The sequence below is a fragment of the Anguilla anguilla genome, chromosome 16, assembly GCF_013347855.1.
Source record: "Anguilla anguilla isolate fAngAng1 chromosome 16, fAngAng1.pri, whole genome shotgun sequence".
In the NCBI taxonomy this organism is placed as follows: Eukaryota; Metazoa; Chordata; class Actinopteri; order Anguilliformes; family Anguillidae; genus Anguilla; species Anguilla anguilla.
Genome location: NC_049216.1, coordinates 27,784,591 through 27,806,876, shown reverse-complemented (window position 1 = coordinate 27,806,876; position 22,286 = coordinate 27,784,591). Strand labels below are relative to the sequence as shown.

The 22,286-nt window shown below is 45.7% G+C and overlaps 1 protein-coding gene across 2 annotated transcripts; it reads left to right on the top strand.

The window, feature by feature from the left end:
* The first annotated feature begins 1,393 nt into the window (after positions 1–1,393).
* Positions 1,394–20,929, top strand: dhx38 (DEAH (Asp-Glu-Ala-His) box polypeptide 38). Of its 2 annotated transcripts, XM_035395710.1 has the most exons (26): positions 1,394–2,670; positions 2,833–3,044; positions 3,480–3,617; positions 3,715–3,889; positions 4,337–4,455; positions 4,850–4,926; positions 5,147–5,302; positions 5,797–5,958; positions 6,627–6,734; positions 6,925–7,049; positions 7,371–7,508; positions 8,361–8,547; positions 8,838–9,023; positions 9,501–9,641; positions 10,129–10,239; positions 10,623–10,739; positions 11,072–11,179; positions 11,407–11,519; positions 12,946–13,154; positions 13,484–13,638; positions 13,926–14,081; positions 14,343–14,477; positions 14,902–15,027; positions 16,105–16,200; positions 16,345–16,466; positions 19,238–20,929. In XM_035395710.1, exons 1-26 carry the CDS (start codon positions 2,345–2,347, stop codon positions 19,317–19,319), a joined length of 3,780 nt encoding a protein of 1,259 aa, XP_035251601.1. In that variant the 5' UTR covers positions 1,394–2,344; the 3' UTR covers positions 19,320–20,929. The 2 variants fall into 2 exon arrangements, with proteins under 2 accessions (XP_035251601.1, XP_035251602.1); XM_035395711.1 differs by lacking the exons at positions 16,105–16,200; positions 16,345–16,466; positions 19,238–20,929 and adding an exon at positions 15,126–15,214.
* Positions 20,930–22,286: the final 1,357 nt, after the last annotated feature.

The window sequence follows — 22,286 nt, the reverse complement described above, 5'->3', positions numbered from 1 at the left end:
CCGGCCGCTGCCAGGATCCGGTTCAAAGCCCTGACCGTTGCCTACACTGCTGCCAACAGGACAGCCCCCATCTACTTGCAGGACATGACTCGATTCTATGTGCCTGCTCGACCACTCCGCTCTGCGGCAGCAGGGCGCCTTGTAACCCCTCCCACCCGCCAAAAGGGATCACAGAGCTTCTCCACCCTAGCTCCCCAGTGGTGGAACGAACTCCCCGTCCCTCTCCGAACCTCCCCTTCACTACCCATCTTCCGCCGTGGCCTGAAGACTCATCTCTTCAGACTATACCTAGACTAACCACCACCACGCTGTATATTTCACTAAATCTCTCCCCTCCCCCCCCCCCCCCCCCCCCCTTTTCATGACACTTGTCAGCACTTTTGGTAATTTGTATTTGTCCTAATACTGTAGCTTATTCTTCTGCCTAGTTGGCTTTGCAGAGGTTAGGTCTGAATAGTGTTCACTGTGTGAACTAAACTGTGTTCTTGGCTAGAAATAGCTGTACAAAATAAGTATTGTACCTTACTGAACCTGTGTTTAGCAGTTGTCTATGACCATGAAATGCACTTTTGTACGTCACTTTGGATAAAAGCGTCTGCCAAATAAATGTAATGTAATGTAACATAATTCAGCTGTTTTGACTTGGGGATCAATTAGATCTTTTAATGGCACTGAAACCCACTTAACCAAATAATTCACTTCATACGCTACACTTGAGATGGCATAACAGGAGAAAGGGATCCTCTGTGGGTAAATGTATGAAATAGTGTGTGTTTAATTGTTTCAGTATCCAAATCAATTGGTTGTATAAATTAAAATAGTTATTAGAGCCTACAGTAGCAATGTTGTTATTTAAAAATTAAATTGACAATAGCAATGTTGTTATTTAAAAATTAAATTGACAAGGTAAGTTTATATTATCGTATAAGGTATGAACCTGACCATATTCTTCATACTGGTTTTACTACCCTTATAAGAAAGTGCATGAAAGAGTAGTAGTATTTTTAATATTATTGGCTTTCTCCTTAAAATTAGCAACCAGTTTAAACAAAATGAAAAAAAAAAAGAATTAAGATATTTTCACTGATACACATGCATATTTATTGGCTTAAAACATAAAGAAAATATAGAATGAATGCAGTATTTTTCTCGAGTTGTGTCCTGCCATGCAAAGACCTGAAACCCAGGGAAACTACTGTTTTGAAAATCTCTTCGTAAAACCATTATTTTTCAAATATAATTGTATGATGCTTACTTGACCAGATAACATATTTAGTGTATTTATTCAGTATTATGTATTATTTTGTACATTTTTGTGAAGTTCAAAATGGTTAAAATTAGTTTGTCGTGTTCTTGTGACTGCCATGTAGACTAATAAAGTTTTTTTTTTGTGTAGCCCTGAGAATTCTGGGATTGCAATGGTGGCGTACAGTATGTTTTAAATACGTTTGAAATATATTTGGTCTACATCAGGCTTCCGGCAAAGTTAATAATTTGTTTGATAAAGGTAAACGACCTTCGTTTATTCTGCTGGAGTAACTGGTAAACTCTACTATAGCAGCAAGTTTTATTTTGATGAGCTTATTCAGATATGGTAGTTCGTATAACTTCTAGCTAACGTTAGCTGTGCTAGCTAATTTACGGCTCTCTAAACTTCTTACTAACTTGCCAGTTAACTGGCCGTGTCGTTTTGGTTGTTAAATAATTATAGTGGTCATTTTACAAGTAGTAGTATGGGTTGGCCATTTCGCCTTAGTCATAGCTAACATTATATTTTGCTGCTTATGGTATGTACATGCTCGCGGTTTGCAAACTAACGACGCTGGCTAAGTTGTGAAGGCAGACTAGCTAGCTAGCAGAGCTAGTTAACGTTAGAAATTAAGAAGCGAGTAACGTCTCGCTAGTTGGCATTCACTGACCATGCTCAGTTACTTGCGTCGACGTATTTGCTGTTAGCTAATGGGAATTATCCCACCGTGTAACGCTTGGCAGCGAACTAGCTAGCTAGCTAATCAGTTTGAGCACTGCTTGTTGTGGTCTTATTTAGCCATCTAGCTAACTAAACAGCAGGCCACCAGCCAGACACGTCTTGGATACTTAAAAAACGAACGTTAATTATACTTTCAGTGAGCTTGTTACATAAATCGTTGCTTTGGAAAATGGACACAAGTATAGCCTATTAACTTTGCACGGGCCTTCTTAAAACAATGTTTTTGTTTGTCAACTTTGACGGTTGAGTTGGATAGTTGGGTGTAGTAGATCAACTTTTGGAAGGCGAACTTTGTAGGTGTCACCTGGACGGGGGCTGTACTTTAAAAGTAAATCTGTAAAGTTCGCATTCTCGATGGAAGGCGAGGCGATGGAAGATGATGATTCACTACATCGGCTGGAGGGCAGCGACCCGGGCATGCAGGTCGGGGGGCTAATCGTAAAGAAGAAGAGCGCGGCCGCGGAGCCCCATGTCTTCCGTGTTCCCACGCCGCGCACCTCTCTACTTGGTCTGGATCTGCTGGCTATGCAGAAACGCAAGGAGCGCGAGGCAGAAGAGGAAGACAAGAAGACGAAGAAGTCAAAGGTGTCCTCTTACCGGGACTGGGATGAGGGTAGGGAAGACTCAGGATCTGATGAGGAGGAGGACAAAGAAGAGAGTGGGGGTGATAGGAAGGAGAGGTAAGTCAAGATGGGTTTCCTCGATTCTATCTTGTCTTTACTTTGCATGCATTGTGATATGACGATGTGGAAGCTTATTAGACTTCAGCTGTCAAAGGAAACTCAGCTTTGATCTCATGTACACTGCAGTATGTTTGAGGTTCTGTTTGGTTCCTGTTCCAGAAAATACCGTGTGACCGGCTCAGAAACGCCTTCTAACACTGGCGGAGTCAGCGAAGAGTTTCGGCGGAAACACCAGCAGAGGGAGAAAGAGCGACGTGAACACGGAGTCTATGCCTCTTCCAAGGAGGAGAAGAAACGTGACAGAGAAAAGGACCGAGACAGAGAGAAGAGCAGGGACAAGGACAAGGTCAAAGAACGGAGGAGTGAGAGAGGTTTGTGTAGAGAAAAATACATGCAATGAGCTTGGTTTGTTGTAAATGTTTTCACCTGGTATTTTGTTACTTAATTTTATTTAGCATACTAGCAGTTTTGGACGTAAGGATGCTCATCTTCAGCTAAGAAGCTCTAAGGGTGGTTCCCAGAGTAGAAAAGTCTCAAGTAAAATTGTGCATTTATAAATCATCCATGAACGGATTCTTTAAGTGATTGTCTTGATATGTCCATTTGCTTCATTCTTTGTCATATACTAGCTGTTTGCCAGAAAACTACAGTTAGCCTATATGTTGAATTATATATGCGTAGCTGTGGCGTAAAGTAATGCTTAAGCTTTGGAGACCAGCCCGAGGCCTCTCTGTATTGTTGAAGTTAAAATTTTGTTGGATATATCACGTGATTGGTGAGATGACATCATTGCTGTGCTGTGGCAGATGAGCACAGCGGCAGCCGGTCAGAGAGGGGGGAGCGGAGCGAGAGGGGGGAGCGCTCTCAGAGGGAAGGCTGGTCTGAGCGCAGCGGCCGGGGGTCCAGGAGAGAGGAGCCCGAGTCCCCCCGTCACCGCCCCAGAGGTTGGTACATTCCGGCCGCGCGAGCGACTGAGCCCGGAGGACCCCAGGTCCCGTCCTGAGCCCCTCTTAACCGCGCCCCGCGTGTGTTTGCTCGCAGACGCTCCGACACCGTCTCGGTCCGGCTGGGACGAGGACGACAGCGGCTACTCCAGCTCCCGCCGGTCCCACTGGGAGTCCCCCTCCCCCGCCCCGTCCCCCTCGCACCGGGAGGCGGACCGTTCGGAGCGCAGCCATCGCTCAGGGAGAGAGAGCGAGAGGAGGGAGAAGGACAGGTACGCGGCCTCTACACAGCAGCGATGCACACAGGCACACAATGGGACACAAACACACACCCCAGCATGGCGCTGACTGCTGCTGCTTTTGCATTCAGCACTCTAGCTGTATGATTTGGGCTGTATATATGCTGTGTATGCATTAATTTATTCAAGATTTTGATTGATAAATTTAAACCCCTTATTACAATTAACGAAGATGCTTTTCACCTGTTTTTTCTTTTTTTAATGTTCTATGATTTGACATTTTTCAGTGTGAAAAGTATTTATTGAATTGTTTTGTAATTTTAGCATTTCTTTAGACAGTGGTTAATTGAGCTGAAAGTGTGCAGCCCAAAATGTCATTTTAAGCAAGCAAGATTTTTCTGTAGAGCTCTTTAAAGTATCCTCTGTAGGTCCCTGCACTTTCTTTATTGAACTACCTTCACTTGCCCCTGCTGCTCCCAGGTCTGTAAGGAGCCGGTATCCTGATGACACTCCACTGCCCACGCCCTCCTACAAGTACAACGAGTGGGCCAATGACAGGAGGCACTTGGGCTCCACCCCCCGTCTGTCACGTGGGAAAGGTACAGCACACTTTCCCCCTCCAGCAGTCATTCTCGCCATGCCATCAGCACCCATAATCACCTGGGGTTAGCTTACTTCCAGTCACTTCTATTCACCTGACTTGCTGAAAAGTCTTTAAAATGATTGTTCTGCCCAGTCAATAAAAACATGGAAATGTTGTACTTATATAGTGGGCTTGGATAAGTTATGGAAAATAATCATGATAGAACGCGTTTAGGAGAAATTCTACACTGAAGTTTGACACTGAATTAGGTTTAAGGAGGAGACTTGTTTCTTTCCTGTGTCATGCTGTGTGTGAAGATAATTTCACAGGACTGTGGTAGGTTGACCTCAGTTATGTTCATTCGGATCACTCAGTGGAGTGTTACCTGTAACCCTACCTCTGTGTTGTAGGTAAGAAGGAGGAAGGGGAAGATGGCATCGCCTTTGACAATGAGGATGAGAAGCAGCAGTGGGAGGAGGACCAGAAGGTGAGTTCGGAGGATGAGATTCTTTATTATATTAACCCTGTGCTGTTGCCGATGGAGGGGTTAGAACAACTACTGGTTTTGAAAAGTCAACCAGCGTGTACAGAATTGACATGTTTTACCAGTACAGCTTGTGAGCATGCCTTAAATAAGAGAAAGCAAAGCCGCAGTTGTGCCCAGCAGTCACCGGTCTTCACTGTGTGACTGGGCCTCTGATTTGCAGCAAGCGGACAGAGACTGGTACATGATGGACGAAGGCTTCGATGAGTTCCACAACCCGCTGACCTCCACCTCAGAGGAGTACGTGAAGAAAAGGGAGCAGATCCTGCAGAAGCAGACGCAAAAGCGCATCTCTGCCCAGAAGCGGCAGATCAACGAGGTACAGCTCAGACGCCTGCTTTTTACTGTTTGAATCCATACCTGCCTCTCTTGCTTTATGCAGTGTGGCTCTTCTGTATGATGATGTTGAATGTGCTTGTTTATGGGGGAAATTGATTTTTCTTTTTTTTTTTTTTAGATTTTCAGTTATAATCTCTGTGAATAATAACCAACTTCTAATCTGTCTCTGTGCCCATAGAATTTATAACACAAATATTTTTAATTCTCTAGTAGAGGACATGTGCTTCCAGAAGGAAAATTTAAGTTTTCCTGAACAAGATGTGTTATGTTTGTCCCACTGGACAATAAATTATAATTGTCTCTGAATAAATGAGAATGTTGAAGTAGTGAAGTAAAGGTGTGTGTGTGTGTGTGAGAGTTTTGTCTTTATAGAATAGTGAGATGTTCAAAGTGTGTTTGATTTGTCTTGTGTCTGTGTAACAGATAGGACTGTGAGTATTGTTTGACTTCTCTGTGTTTGTGTGGTGTCTGTAGGACAATGAGCGCTGGGAGACGAACCGCATGCTGACCAGCGGGGTGGTGCAGAGGCTGGAGGTGGATGAGGACTTTGAGGAGGACAATGCCGCCAAGGTCCACCTGCTGGTCCACAACCTGGTCCCGCCCTTCCTGGACGGCAGGATCGTCTTCACCAAGCAGGTGACCTGCCTGAGAGCGCTCAGATTCCCTTTGTTATGGAGAGTGCTTGCGATATGCTCCTGCCTCTGTGTACAAGCAGTTAAAACTATGTCTCTAACTCTGTTGTTTTGTTACTATACTACTATACGCTCACTGGTACTGTTGATATTATGTGATGGACTGTGGTGATCTCTCTGGCTTAGTGTAATTGCTGTAGTTTGGTAAGAGCTGTTAGAATCATTATGTGAGACGCAGTTTGGTCATTGTGGCTGTGTGTAAGAGCTGTTAGAATTGTTTATTGTTTATTTTGGATCCCCATTAGCTGTCGCCAGAACGACTGCTAGTCTTCCTGGGGTCCACAAGAATAAATGTGTGAGAGGCAGTTTGGTCTTTGTGGCTGTGTGTAAGAGCTGTTAGAATCTTTGTGTGAGAGTTTGGTCCTTGAGGCTGTGTGTAAGAGCTGTTAGAATCGCTATGTGAGATGCAGTTTGGTCCTTGTGACTGTGTGTAACAGCTGTTAGAATCATTGTGTCAGAGTTTGGTCCTTGAGGCTGTGTGTAAGAGCTGTTAGAATCATTGTGTGAGAGTTTGGTCTGTGTAAGAGCTGTTCGAATCATTGTGTGAGAGTTTGGCCCTTCTGGCTGTGTGTAAAAGCTGTTAGAATCTCTCTCTTTCTCTCTGTGATTTAGCCCGAGCCAGTCATCCCTGTGAAGGATGCCACTTCTGACATGGCCATCATCGCTCGCAAAGGCAGCCAGCTGGTCCGCAAGCACCGCGAGCAGAAGGAACGCAAGAAGGTGCCTCTTTCTGGACATACCCTACTCTCAGCCCCTCCATACCACACTCTGATAGCCTCTCTCTGTTATCTCCCCGTCTGAGACCACCTGAATGGTGGCAGGCTTTTCTCTGTGGTCCCCTGTGGTAATCAGCTGTCCTCTGTGACAACAGTGTGTGAGAGTAAATCTCTGTAATGTACCTGGCTTTCAGGCTCAGCACAAGCACTGGGAGCTGGCGGGCACCAAGCTGGGTGACATCATGGGCATCAAGAAGACCGAAGAAGAGGACGGAAAGCAGGGCAAACCCGTGGGCGAGGACGGCGCTGTGGACTACAAGTGAGCCCGACTAGCCGTGTAGCCTGTCCCAGCATGCCATTCTCCTCTCAGCTGACCTGTGTTTCCACCATTTTTTCTTTCTAATTTGGAATTCCCTGTCATTCTCATGCTTGGGCGCTCCTCGCAACTGCTGTTTCTTGAATTTTTATTTAACCTTTATTTTTCCAGGCAAGTCAATTGAGATGGTAAATTATATTTACAATGGTGGCCTGGCGAGAGTCAAGAGAGCTCTTAAGGCATGAGGAGGGGGGTAGAGGTGGGGATAAAAAAAAGGGTTAAAATAAGTGATAAAGTAGCTGAGCTTTCGTCGTCTCTCCTCAGGGCCGAGCAGAAGTTTGCGGATCACATGAAAGAGAAGAGCGAGGCCAGCAGCGAGTTTGCCAAGAAGAAGACCCTGCTGGAGCAGAGGCAGTACCTGCCCATCTTTGCTGTTCGGCAGGAGCTTCTCAACATCATCAGGTGCTGGGCAGGACTTTCACACTGCTTCCATTTTACAAACCTCACACACAGTACATGTCTGTTATTTAAACAGACTGGGTTAGCGCAAGGCATCTTCATAGGCATTTCATACAGATTTCTCTGTGGTTGGCCTTGCAAAAAATGTATTCATATTTGAGTTTATAAAAAAACAGATACAATCTAAAAAAAACAATCAATAGGGATGCGGTTGTTTCTCCTGAAGATGGGGGGTGGAAATGGCCTCTTTTTTTCCTCTGAATTTGACATTTATTTGCTCTGCTCAGCAGGTCAGGCTAATCATTAATCTTTTGCAGAATTTCCTTGTAAATGTTCACAAGTATTGATGGAAGAATTCCCAGTAGAATCGTTCTCTGTTGGAAAGTTTACAGGACAGTAGAACGTGTTTGTGTGACCAGTAATTGCGTCTTTATAAGGCTATTATTTTAGGCAGACTTGGCTATATTAATATTGAGGCCATAATATAAATTATCTAAAGCTTGAGTACTCAAAAATAAATATTGCATCCAGCGAGAAAAGTTTTAGCATCAGCTAATAATTTGATAAATGTGGGATTGGACACTGAGAGAAGTTGCCAATAATTGCAGTTATTATGCAATATAGTAAAGCGGGCATTTATAACTTGTATCCAGAACAACTTACACAGGTTGCATACAATCCATTAATACAGCTGGACATTTATGGAAGCAATACTGATCATTAACTGAGTGTGGGATGAGAGATTGCAGACACACACTGTTGAATGCGGAATGAGATCCATGCTGTGGTTCTGAAGTGCGCTCCGTGGGGGGGACCAGCGGTCTCATTGCGCCCCCTTGTGGTGCCGTGTTCCAGGGACAACAGCATCGTGATCGTGGTGGGCGAGACCGGCAGCGGGAAGACCACCCAGCTGACGCAGTACCTGCACGAGGACGGCTACACCAGCTACGGCATGGTGGGCTGCACGCAGCCCCGCAGGGTGGCCGCCATGAGCGTGGCCAAGCGAGTGAGCGAGGAGATGGGCAACAACCTGGGGGAGGAGGTGAGAGCGCTGGAGCTAGCTTAGCGTGATCTTACACAGCCCGGTGTAACCCGCACCACTCAAAGACTAGCACAAATACCCGTGATGAAATACCGCTCAAAGCTTAGCACAGACACCCACAATGAAGTATGGTTCAGTAGAACACAGCTCAGTAGGACTCATCATGACTTCTGTCTCAGTGTAACACAGCTTGGTACCACTCTGCACAGATTAGCATTTCATAATGTGTTGTAAAAGTTTGCACTGTTTGGCAAACGCTCATTTGGCTAAACCCGGTCCCCTGTGGACAGGTGGGCTATGCCATCCGGTTTGAGGACTGCACCTCGGAGAAGACGATGATCAAGTACATGACGGACGGGATCCTGCTGAGGGAGTCCCTGCGGGAGTCGGACCTGGACCACTACAGCGCCGTCATCATGGACGAGGCCCACGAGCGCTCGCTCAACACGGACGTGCTGTTCGGCCTGCTCAGGGAGGTGAGGGCTTCCTGCCGTCGGCCCGGGGCCAGCCCGGCCCGGCCGAGTCCTTCAGAAGGGCCTCGCTGCTCCTCTCAGTGTCTACCTGCTGTAAAGTCTCTCTGTCTGACTGCCATGCAAGCAAGCAGACTGTGTTTCTCCCTGTCTGTGCATTGTGTCAACAGCAGTAGCCTCTGCTTTGTCTCTGTCTCTATAGGCACTATATATATGAACAGCAGTAAAGTCTCTACTCTGTTGGTAGTGGATGAACAGTGGTAAAATCTCACTGAATAAGTCTTGGGGATTTATGTGATCAGTACTAAAGTAAAAATATAAATCTCTCGGTGGACGGTATGTGTAATTTGCAGTAAAGTCTCGCTGCGTAGGTCTGTGTTAGTGGTATATATGATCAGCAGTAAAGTTACGCTGCATAAGTCCCTCACTCGGGGTGGTACATGTGATGAGTAGTCCTGTCTCACTGAATCTGTCTGTCTGCAGGTGGTGTCCAGGCGTTCAGACCTGAAGCTCATTGTCACGTCTGCCACTATGGACTCGGATAAATTTTCCGCATTTTTCGGCAACGTTCCCATATTCCACATTCCAGGAAGAACATTCCCAGTGGACATCCTGTTCAGCAAGGTACTGTTCCTACTGCTCTTCAGATAGAAACACATTTCTTGTTACTGTAATAGCTAATAGGTAAGAGGTCTTCTTTGCAGTTTTTTTTAAATAAATGTTTGTTGCCACTTTATTTGGACTGATTACTTACACCTAATCTCTATAGCAGAGGTGGGCAATGAGGGCTGTAACTTTCTATATATTCTATTCTGTAACTGTCCCCTATTTATGGAATTTGACATTTTAGATTCTAGGTAAGGACATGAATAACATGAATATCATAATGGACTTCTGCTTACTCCAATTTTGACCTTACTCCAATTAAGATAATCAGATTTGTCTGGCAACGTCCATAGTCAAAGTATTGCCTTAATCAGTATCAGATTATTGATGTGCGTAAACGCCACCATTTTGATGCATGACTGCTTTTGAATGACTGATAATGATTGTGGTGGTGGTGGTGATGATGATGCTGATGAAGAAAATTGATGCCGGCCGTGCGTTTCAGACTCCTCAGGAAGACTACGTGGAGGCGGCGGTGAAGCAGGCCTTGCAGGTGCACCTGAGCGGCATGCACGGGGACCTCCTCATCTTCATGCCGGGCCAGGAGGACATTGAGGTACCGGTGGGACTGGGACAGGACTGGGGAAGCTCTGGGGAAGCTCTGGGGAAGGACTGGGACAGGACTGGGGAAGCTCTGGGGAAGCTCTGGGGAAGCTCTGGGGAATCAGGCCTGGAGGGGGGCTGGTTAAAACTAAAGGCACTCTCCACGAGTCCAGGCTGGGCCCTAGAGCCAAGACATCACCAGCTGCTTACGCTAAATGGAGTTTCAGTTTCCTTTTACCTGTGCTGATAAACACCAGCTTTCTGCAGTGATGGACAATTTAAAATGTGTTGTATCTTTAGGTAGTGAGCACTGTGGTAGTATAGGAGGTTTTGAAGACTTTCTTTGGAGCAAGTGCTTTTTCTTATGTATTGGTGCCCCTTCCTCTTCCTCATCAGGTAACCTCAGATCAGATAGTGGAGCGCCTGGAGGACCTGGAGAGTGCCCCTCCCCTGGCCGTGCTGCCCATCTACTCCCAGCTGCCGTCCGACCTGCAGGCTAAGATCTTCCAGAAGGTACCACCGGCCCCTGCACTCCTTTCACCAGAGACCTGTGGCCCTCGAATGCGTTCACTCATGGGTGTAGCATTTGTGCTGGTTTTTTTCATCTGTCAAAAGTGCTAAATATTTTTTGTTGCTTTTGTTCCCAAACAGGGTAGACGTGGAGCTCTCATACTAGTCATAGCTGACCATGGAATAGGGTTTAATAGTCACTTCATTTGCCCTACTGTTTTGTAGTCATGGGTCTGAACTACTTTTTTCCGGTTATTAATATTTTGCTGGTTAAAGATCATTCTTTGTTTATTTGTCATCCGTGTGCTTAACAGTTTTTTGGTTTTGTGTGCTAGGCCCCAGACGGTGTGCGCAAATGTATTGTTGCCACAAACATTGCTGAGACCTCCCTGACTGTGGATGGGATCATGTTTGTTATCGACGCCGGATACTGCAAGCTCAAGGTAGGGTGAATTTCCACCTGTTCTCTGGATTATGTGCCAGTCTGACGTCTATGGTACCTATGTATCTGTGTGCCACTTTATTTAACAGTATGTAGCAACCCTTGTGATGTGTTTTTTAAAAGATATTTTCAATAAAATTGTGCAAACCGTTAAATTCATTCCAGCTTTAATGGGAAGCTTGTGTTTCTCTTGCTGAAACCGTTTCCCTTTGTGATTTTGGGGTGCAGGTGTTCAACCCTCGCATCGGCATGGATGCCCTGCAGGTGTACCCCATCAGCCAGGCTAACGCTAACCAGCGCTCAGGCAGAGCTGGGAGGACTGGGCCTGGGCAGTGCTACAGGTAGTCAGCCCCGTCTTCCTCCACAGCCTTACTCTCGTCCTGCTCCCTCCGGAGCCCTGCTGTCTGACTGCAGGGTACTTCTACAGAACCGCAGCTAAATCTGCTGTCTGTGCTGCTACAGTAACACTGCCTCAGTAATCCTAATGTAAGAGAAGCATGCTACTGGTCTCATGTCATTAATGTACATCGCAGACCCCCCCCCCCCCCCAGTGTTTGTGCTACTCCACTCCTCTGATCTGCCAGGCAGCCCTTTTAAACTCATGAGAAATACAGGACAGGAGCGTGAAGATCCGCCATTGCGGACCGGAGAGGATTTCAGAGCCCGGTTTCGTTAAAGCCGTGGACAATGCAACACAAAGCGACCAGCGAAGAGCCCCACGTTCCTGAAGCAGCAAGAAATGCTTTCTCGCTCTGCCTCGAACCTGCAGCCGATTGTTTGTCCTCCCACGTAAATGCGCCTGTCTCCATCTGGAATTCTGTGTCCACTGCGGGAACAGACACATCCAGGCCAGCACTAATCTGCAAGGAATAGGCTTCTGCTTTCTGAGAGAGAGTGAGAGGACAGTGACCAGCCTCAGCCACAGTGTGACGCTGTTGCAGTAATAATCTCTCGCCCGGCCGTCTGTCGCTTGACTGACAGCCCTTCATTTTAATACCCACAGCAGCCGGCACAGGGCCGTGCTCTATGTGCAGAGATTTAAAGGAAATTATTTAGTGTTTATAGGTTGCGCCTGGTATTTGTCATTATTCATCTTCACATTTCAATCGCAGGACTTTCTCCCTGCTGTTTTTACCGGTCTCTGCGGGCTTCACACCCGTATTAAAATGCATTGCGCTGTCAAGAGTTGGACTTTTTGGTGCTATTTATATTCATATTATCTGTATCGCTGTGCATTAATAACATTCCATCCCCCTGTTCGCTACTCTCTGGTATATGAAAGGTGGTTCGTTTGTGGTCAGGGGATTGATCGTGTTCGTGAATATGTATTCCCATGAGAATGTAATGGCATTGTGGCACAGAGGCTGTTCAGTCACCCCAGTACTACACTCGTGATGTATCATTAGCTTACTTCCATCCGGCCCGTGCCCTGTCTCGTGCTGGGGGCTTGTATGCAGATTTGAGCATGTCACTTCAGTTCTTAAGTTGCATGCAAAGTGGTTGTAAATGTGTTTTCTAGCACTGTGGTAAAGTCCACAAAGTTCTTATGCTGATAGATTTAATTCAATATGGCATTGCCTTTGGTTCAGTTAAGCCCTAATTATTTTAAGAACTTCATGTATTGGTTTTTTTAACTAGCAAAAAAGTACAGATGCATAGAATACATGCATCAAATATAAAAGCTATACAGTGAAATTCTCCCTCTTTCTTTCTTTCTTTCTTTCTTTCCATTTCCTTTATTTTTCCCTCTTTCCTCCCCTGTTCCAGGCTGTACACTCAGAGTGCTTATAAAAACGAGATGCTGACCACCACCATCCCGGAGATCCAGAGGACCAACCTGGCCAACGTGGTGCTGCTGCTCAAGTCCCTGGGGGTCCAGGACCTGCTGCTCTTCCACTTCATGGACCCGCCCCCAGAGGACAACATGCTCAACTCCATGTACCAGCTGTGGATCCTGGGGGCGCTGGACAACACCGGTGAGGGAGCTGCGTCCAGGCTGTGTTTGTACCAGCGGGCTAAAGGATGTTTATATGCATTTTCATGTACTGCGGGAGAGTGCTTGTGGGAACTGTTTAATACTCAATTTATTTTGCATTCAGGCAAGCGTTGGTATGCTATGAAGAGTTAGAATAGTTTGTCGAGTGGTTTGTGTTTTGTTTTGTTTTTTACAGCCATAGGTTTTCTTTCGGATTTAACCTCAACCTTTGTAACAGCATGTTCTGTATTAGACTGTCTCATTTTAGTGGATAAGGAAACTAGCAGTACTCCACATTTAATGCCTCTCCTTCCCCTCTCCTGCACCCAGGTGGTCTTACCCCCACCGGCCGACTCATGGTTGAGTTCCCCCTGGACCCAGCCCTGTCAAAGATGCTGATTGTGTCATGTGACATGGGCTGCAGTGCCGACATCCTCATCATCGTCTCGATGCTGTCAGTGCCAGCCATCTTCTACAGGCCCAAGGTACAGACCTGCTTGTGTTTCTGACGCTTTCTGTGAGAAATTTCTAGGAAAGAAAACTACTTGTAAAAATAGGTCTGGCAAAGATTTTATTTATTTATCGATTTTTCTGACTCATGTATATAAACTTTATTCCCTACCTTACTTTCACGAAAGGACTGTTTTTAACCATATGCCCAATGTTTGTACTATGTCCACATTGCTGGTGGTAAACTAGCATAAACTGCTCTTAAATAGGAGGCGTGGTTGCGGCTGCATTTTGAGGTTCCTCCCTGCTTTCTGTTCCGTAGGGCCGTGAAGAGGAGAGCGACCAGGTGAGGGAGAAGTTCGCGGTGCCCGAGAGTGACCACCTGACCTACCTCAACGTTTACCTGCAGTGGAAGAACAACAACTACTCCAGTATCTGGTGCAACGAGCATTTCATCCACACCAAGGCCATGCGTAAGGTGAGATCTCCCATCATGCCCTGCCCCCTTCTCTCCCTCCTCTCTTTCCCTTTCATATTTAAACTTTCTTCAACTCATAAGCCCTGTGTTACGATATCCAGGTATGATGTGTGAAATGAAAATATGTACCCTGATAAATGAAATAATATGCTGATTTTCCTTTAGTATAAACTGGAAATATTTAAAGCATGTTAAAATAATAATGCTGAGGCTCACATGGTGGTGTGTGTGTGTGCACGTGTGTGCGTGTGTGTGTTTCAGGTGCGAGAGGTGCGAGCCCAGCTGAAAGACATCATGGTCCAGCAGAGGCTGAATCTGGTGTCCTGCGGCTCGGACTGGGACATCATCAGGAAGTGCATCTGTGCCGCTTACTTCCACCAGGCCGCCAAGTTAAAGGTACAGAGACATGCTTCGCTGCTACTACTACTACTACCACTGTCACTGCTGGCTTTACTGCTGCTGTTATTCACCTGCTGCGGTGCTGCCAATGCTAAAATACTCATTCATTATGATTCGTTTTAAAGGGCTTTTACAGTGCTAATTGTGTGGTAGCGGTTTATTCGAAACATAAAATTCTAAATTAAGAATGAAAGACAAAAATATGATAAATCACAAAATCAAATATATGTGATATAGTGTAGTTATAGTATGCAACTACTAAAACAAAGAGACTGTAAAAAGGAACAGGAAGTGATGCAGTAGGGCTAGTTATGGTAATGATCGCAGTATGATGATGTTTGCTGCCTGCTCTCTGAAACAGGATTTTATAAGATATCTGGGTGCTTTGTAATCTGCTGTAATTGATGTTGGTGTTTCTCAGGGCATCGGGGAGTATGTGAACGTCAGGACAGGAATGCCGTGTCACCTCCACCCTACCAGCTCTCTCTTTGGCATGGGCTACACCCCAGATTACATCACCTACCATGAACTGGTCATGACCACCAAGGTAAGGTACTGCACAGAGACCTTCAATATACGTAGTCAAAGAGACCTTCGATAAACCCAAGCACTCTGAGTGTGCTTTTCAGTGTGCCTGTGTTTCAGGAGTACATGCAGTGTGTAACGGCTGTGAGTGTGTGTTTGTGTTTCAGGAGTACATGCAGTGTGTAACGGCTGTGAGTGTGTGTTTGTGTTTCAGGAGTACATGCAGTGTGTAACGGCTGTGAGTGTGTGTTTGTGTTTCAGGAGTACATGCAGTGTGTAACGGCTGTGAGTGTGTGTTTGTGTTTCAGGAGTACATGCAGTGTGTAACGGCTGTGAGTGTGTTTGTGTTTCAGGAGTACATGCAGTGTGTAACGGCTGTGAGTGTGTGTTTGTGTTTCAGGAGTACATGCAGTGTGTAACGGCTGTGAGTGTGTGTTTGTGTTTCAGGAGTACATGCAGTGTGTAACAGCTGTGAGTGTGTGTTTGTGTTTCAGGAGTACATGCAGTGTGTAACAGCTGTGAGTTTGTGTTTCAGGAGTACATGCAGTGTGTAACAGCTGTGAGTGTGTGTTTGTGTTTCAGGAGTACATGCAGTGTGTAACAGCTGTGAGTGTGTGTTTGTGTTTCAGGAGTACATGCAGTGTGTAACGGCTGTGAGTGTGTGTTTGTGTTTCAGGAGTACATGCAGTGTGTAACAGCTGTGAGTGTGTGTTTGTGTTTCAGGAGTACATGCAGTGTGTAACGGCTGTGAGTGTGTGTTTGTGTTTCAGGAGTACATGCAGTGTGTAACGGCTGTGAGTGTGTGTTTGTGTTTCAGGAGTACATGCAGTGTGTAACGGCTGTGAGTGTGTGTTTGTGTTTCAGGAGTACATGCAGTGTGTAACGGCTGTGAGTGTGTGTTTGTGTTTCAGGAGTACATGCAGTGTGTAACGGCTATGAGTGTGTGTTTGTGTTTCAGGAGTACATGCAGTGTGTAACGGCTGTGAGTGTGTGTTTGTGTTTCAGGAGTACATGCAGTGTGTAACGGCTGTGAGTGTGTGTTTGTGTTTCAGGAGTACATGCAGTGTGTAACGGCTGTGAGTGTGTGTTTGTGTTTCAGGAGTACATGCAGTGTGTAACGGCTGTGGATGGGGAATGGCTGGCGGAGTTGGGGCCCATGTTCTACAGCATCAAGCATGCAGGGAAGAGCAGACAGGTAAGAACAATTCTTTTTCATTATGATTGTTCCAAAACTACCTGTCACTCTATTGTACTTATTACATTTCCTGATCCATACTTCCTTTGTTTCTCCTCTTCTGTGATCTCTTCCCCCTCTCCTTCCCTCCCTCCCTCTCTGCAGGAGAACCGTCGGCGGGCGAAGGAAGAGATCACCATCATGGAGGAGGAGATGTCTCTGGCACAGCAGCAGCTGCGGTCCAGAAGGGAGGAGCAGGAGAGGAAGAGTAACCTGGGCAGCATCAGGTCAGGAGCCCCTCCCTGTCCAGCCCTGCACGTACCTCTCAGATCAGCTCGTACAGGAGCAGTGCATACTAATGTGCATTTACACAGCACTGATATACACCACTGCACATCTACAGATCACACAGCACTGATATACACCACTGTGCATTTACACAGCACTGATATACACCACTGTGCATTTACACAGCACTGATACACACCACTGTGCATTTACACTGCGCTGATATACCTCACTGTGCATTTACACAGCACTGATATACACCACTGTGCATTTACAGATCACACAGCACTGATATACACCACTGTGCATTTACACAGCACTGATACACACCACTGTGCATTTACACTGCGCTGATATACCTCACTGTGCATTTACACAGCACTGATATACACCACTGTGCATTTACAGATCACACAGCACTGATATACACCACTGTGCATTTACACAGCACTGATATACCTCACTGTGCATTTACACAGCACTGATATACACCACTGTGCATCTACAGATCACACAGCACTGATATACACCACTGTGCGTTTACAGATCACACAGCACCAGTGAACACATTCAGATTATAAAACACTCACATTCTGTTGTGCAGTAGAACCTGAGAGATCATTTCAGAACCTCAGCATTACAGACTGACTGGTTAACCAGACAGGTTAAGGAACTGGAAGCCGTTTACCCTGAGGAATCGTGTCAAGCTCCAAACGAGTGCCAAATGGAAACGAGCCCATTTTTGTTAATGGGGGAAAAACTAGGAAAAATTAGACATGAGACGAGGGACATATCTTAGCAAAAGTGTTGAAGAAAGCAGTGTGGGAATGCTTAGGCTGTTTGATATAAAGAACGCCCAGAGCGAAATCAATTTGCAGAAGAGGCTAAAAATAGCAGCTCACAGAAAAGGAGGATGTGCTTTTTAAAAAGCCAACATTTAAAAACTGATAAACACTGTATATGCCTGCTAGTTACTGTACTGGGCCAGGAAGGTATAAGGGTATAAAGTGTGGTGTGAGGCCTTAGAGTAAGCAGTGTGTGTGCCCTGTGGCCCCCTCTCCCAGCCCTTGGGCCCGGTCCTCTGTAGCTCCAGGGCTCTTGTGTGAGCCGTTGAGCCTCTCTTGCTTTGTTTTCCCAGCCCCTTACGTCTGTGGTCTCCCTCCTCTGCTGTAGCGTGAAAGCTGCTCTCCTCTTCATTAGCTGTGCATCTGTCTGTCTGTCTGTAGCTCAGCGTACCCCAGCTCGTCTGTCTGTGTGTCCGTCTGCGTCTTTGTCCCTCTTCCTCCAGCGCTCAGCCCCTCTCCCCCGTCTCCTTTCTTCTTGATGAAGAGATATCGGATGAGTTTTTCTCACCTCTCCTCTCTCTATCCGAGAGAAAAAGAAATGATATTGACCTCCAGCCGACCCCTATTACTGTAGCAATTTAAATTGTGCCACAGCCAGGGAAAAAAAAGAAGCATGCGTTAATTTTCAAATTAAACTGAAAAATTAATTCCGCTCACATCTGCCGCCATCAAAAAGAGGAGACCGACTTTAAAAAAATATATGTTTTCATTATTAATTAATAGACTAATTTTTTCCCCACATTTGAACCTTTGTCTGTATGCCCACCCGCACGGCAGACATTTTGACTATAATCACACTGAAATGGGGAATTATGATTTTGATTTGAAACAGGGTATTTAGCGCCGCGCGGCTCCCCCCCCCCCTCCTCTGCAGGGGTGTCATCCAGGTAGCGGACGAGCACACGACGCCTACGCAGGGTAGGACCTGCTTTCACTGGCTCATCCCCCCCAGCTGTCCGTCATTCTCTGCCTCTGATCCTCACGCAGAAGATCAGGCTCTGCTTCAGTTGCTTTGGTTCAGTAAACTTTTATGGATGGGGCGGGGTGGGTTGGGGGGGTGGGTGTGATGGAGAGGGGGGGGGGGTAGATGGGAGGGAACATAGCACTCATCCTTGCTGCCCACCGTCGGGCCTGCACTGCACAAGGAGGTTCAAAAGAAACTATGCTTCAGACAGAAAGCTTTTAAGGAGATGTGCTTCCGTGCTCCAAAAATCCCGTTTTTAAAAGGATTATGTAAAGATGGGCGCATTAGTCCTGATCCAGCTTTAATCTCATGGAATGAAACTCTCTTGTCATCCCCTTTTAATAACCCTCATGTTGATGGTGACTATTAGGAGTCCCTAATGCTCCTGGAGTAGGTCGGTTGCAGCGATGATGTCTCGGTCAGAATTCTATGTGTTGATGAACATCAAACGGAGTTTGGCTTGTGCTGATATGAGGGACACATACTGTTCAATGTGCACTGTTGCCTCAATCACCATCTACACGTACACACACACACACACACACACACACACCCACCCCATCAGCAACTTGGTTGGAACAGTTGGTGGAGGTGCTGTCGTGAGCAGGAGGTGACCCATGGGGGGGTCATGGCCCAGTGGATGTAATTGCCAGTTGTGCGGGAGCAGGGAATGCTGGGTATTGTCAGGGTGTTTTGGAGCTGTAATTAAAGATGATCAATTGTGCTGTCAGGCCCTCGGCACTAGCCGTCGCCACGGAGAGAGACAAACGGCCATTTTGTCCCCATCCATGGTCACAGCCACCACCCTTCCCAGCCTGAACCTTCAACCTCCTCCTGGCCTGTGTGCTCAGTGTACGGGGGACTGCTGTGTGACAGGTGTGCATGGGTAGGGCCTACGCTGCTTTAGAAGGCATCAGGTTTTCTCAACATTGTGAATTTCTCTTTTTTTTCCCCCTGACAGATCAGTGAAGATCTGCACCCCGGGGAGGAAAGAAGAGGAGCCCATGACCCCAAAGCGCACGCCCTCACGATTCGGACTGTAAATCTCGCACACATCGTGTGTAACACGCTCACGGAAACGCAGGGCGCTGATGGACTGTAACTGTACTTAAAATTGTCACGCCCCCCCCTGGAACTAGCCAAATTCAACACTATAATAATGTGAACAAATAAATATTGAAAGGTCTGCCTTGTTGTCCGAAGTGTTGTGAAGATTGTAATGCACAGGCTTAGCCAGTAGAGGGAGCACATGTATAAGGCAGGAGCACCTGGCTGATTCTTTCCTCCGGCTGAATTAAATCATATCTGTTTTCATCAGTGAGCAACAACATAACATTTCAGCATGCACCATTTTGAACCCCTGTGATATGGAGAGAAATATTTAAAATGAAGGCAATATGAATGTTTTTTTTTTTTTTGCTTTAAGACCAGGAAAGGAAGTGTTTAAATACAGCCGTGTTTACTGTTGTTCTATATTGCGCTTGATTTCCTTACTCTCTGTACTCCTACCCCTGGTTCCAGAATGACTGGGGACCATCTTAAAGAGCAGCAGTTTTTGTCAGCCACTGAAATGTATTTTTTTTTCTATTGCGGTGTGAGTGCTGGGTTTGGTATTATTAGGATTAGTGTTATTAAATGCATATTTTTAATGACGACAGCAGAGCTGTTGTTTAGCACATACAGTCAGCCTCTTTGTCTCAGTCTTGCATCTTGTTGGTAGAAATGCCACTGTCAGAGGGCTAGTCAAGTACACATTTTTTTGTGTTCCGAGTACAGCACAGTGCATTCTGTGCCAAAATGTATTCGTCGGTGAGCGGTGTGTAACAGGTAGAGGACGGTGAAATTGTTCTGTGGTATGCTGCTGTATCAGAAATATCTCTGAATCTGCGCTTTGGCTTCTTTGTTTATGTTGTTCATTTCCTCTTAGAAAATGGCAACAGTTTTTAAAATGGGGAGACTCACTGATCTTTAATGTGCTGTCATGTAGCAATCAATGGGGGAACAAAAACCCTTCCCTGAAATGTGTTGTTGAAGCATTTTGTAAGTTACACAAGTATCCAAGGTATATCCATCCATGAGGGAATTAAATTTGTTCACAAGATCGTCGGCTGATCATCAGTGTATTTAATTTGAGCCGTTCCGTACTCTACCTCCATGGCAGTACATTAGCAAGAATGCTCGGTCCTCTCTTAAATACCTGAGCTTTAAATATGGGTTTGTGAATTTGATACAAAGGCTTCAGTCCCAGCGGTTCGGTGAAAGTCGAGCTGAACCTACCATATTCCATTGTGTCGGGTGTGTGTGTCTCTGTCTCTGTGTCCTTCCTGGGCAGCATCCTATTGAAACTCTCAAGGTTCCCAGTCCTCTCTGCATGTGTATTATCAACAGGAGGCATTATCGGAATATGGAACAATAGCAAATGTTTTATTGTCCGTACCTTCTGAATTGTCACTCGCATTCTGTGGGTTGGCACTTGACAGGGACTTTTTGTGACTTGATGTATTTTTTTATTTTTTTATTTTTTTTTGCACGTAACTGTAATTGTAGGCTGTGCCGTCAGAGGAATGCCACTGGTATAAGAACGACTAGATGGTTTTTCTGGTTTTCTGCTCAGATTTTGGCCACCAATTAAAAAAAGCGCTTGTTTTTGTAATGCTGGTGTTTCATTTAGTGCTTGCACCACCGTCGGTACCGATGCACACTCACTCTCACCTTTTCTTTGTCTTGGCCTCAGATCATTTTATCTCTGGGAACAGAAAGTGTTTATTGGCATTCTGTGTTTTCAGTTTTTGGCCAGAAGGAAGCTCCTCTGTGGATGTTCAGCGTGATGAACAGGTGGTGATGTTTGTGCTGCATGCCAGTGTTCTAGCCCCCGCTTCCCTGAGGGACACAGTCTGCTGTGGTGTACAGGGGGTGTTCAGTCACATGAAATACGTTGACTGTGTCGACTGCCAAACCTTTACCAACTAAACTCAACAACCTAAATACGCTGGAAAATGTAAGCAACCTAATTTGAATAAATAAGCAACTCCAGACTGCAGTTTGCTCATTAGTGGATGTGGTGGAAGGACAGACCTGTGCTTAATTAATTCCTCTTTCCCAGCAGCCCCCGGGTTCCGTGCACGCAATTCAATTACCCGCCACAGCCGGGGAATATTTAATCAGCCGCTGATCAGGCAGAAAGGTGAGGTGACACTTTCTAATTATAATTATGATGGATGACCCTCCTTGGCCAAACAAAGCAATGTCCTTTACTTTTCTTTTTTTTTAAACATCTCCTGCTCCCTCTCACACAGGGCTGTATATCTTTTATTTTGGTGGAAGGCTTTGAATTTCTGTGCCTGGGTCCATTGGAGGGAGGTGATAATTCTGTGGCCTTCGAAATCAGAAAGCATGGGTGAGGAAAGGGGTCTCACAAAAGAACAGACCTCCCCAGCACATGTATGCCCACACACCCCAGAAGAACAGACCTCCCCAGCACATGCATGCCCTCACACTACACAAGAACAGACCTCCCCAGCACATGCTTGCCCACACACCCCACAAGAACAGACCCCCCCAGCACATGCATTTGACTAAAGATGACTGTCTTCAGGACTTCAGCAGGTAAATAGATCAACATTTACTAAAGGCAGTGGTATCCAGGTTAGGCAAGTCCATAACATCTTTAAGCAGTCTGGTAGGAATAGCATCAAGCAAAACAAGTTGAAGAACTACCACAATTTCAAGTTCACTCGTTGACTGTTAAAATCTTGAATGACACAAGATATTAAAGTTCAAACAAACAGTAATTTTGATCAATTTGATAAAGAGGCTTTTTATATCTGATATTGTTTATCTTTGCAATAAAAACATTTTTGGAAGCTTGCATAAATCGGGAAGAATCAGACTGTACATTTGATGAGGGATTTACAGGATTTACAATCAATCATGTTGAGCAGGACTGGAGTTATTACAGTTTTTTGGTATAAGGAAGGAGAGACATTTGTCTCTAGCATCTTTAACTGCTT

Excerpts from the sequence above, each read along its gene's own strand:
- dhx38 (XM_035395710.1), top strand. The coding sequence starts at position 2,345 with ATGGAAGGCGAGGCGATGGAAGATGATGATTCACTACATCGGCTGGAG. Across the intron at positions 5,303-5,796 it reads AGAAGCGGCAGATCAACGAG|GACAATGAGCGCTGGGAGAC; the intron begins GTACAGCTCAGA and ends TGGTGTCTGTAG. Across the intron at positions 13,639-13,925 it reads CCATCTTCTACAGGCCCAAG|GGCCGTGAAGAGGAGAGCGA; the intron begins GTACAGACCTGC and ends TCTGTTCCGTAG.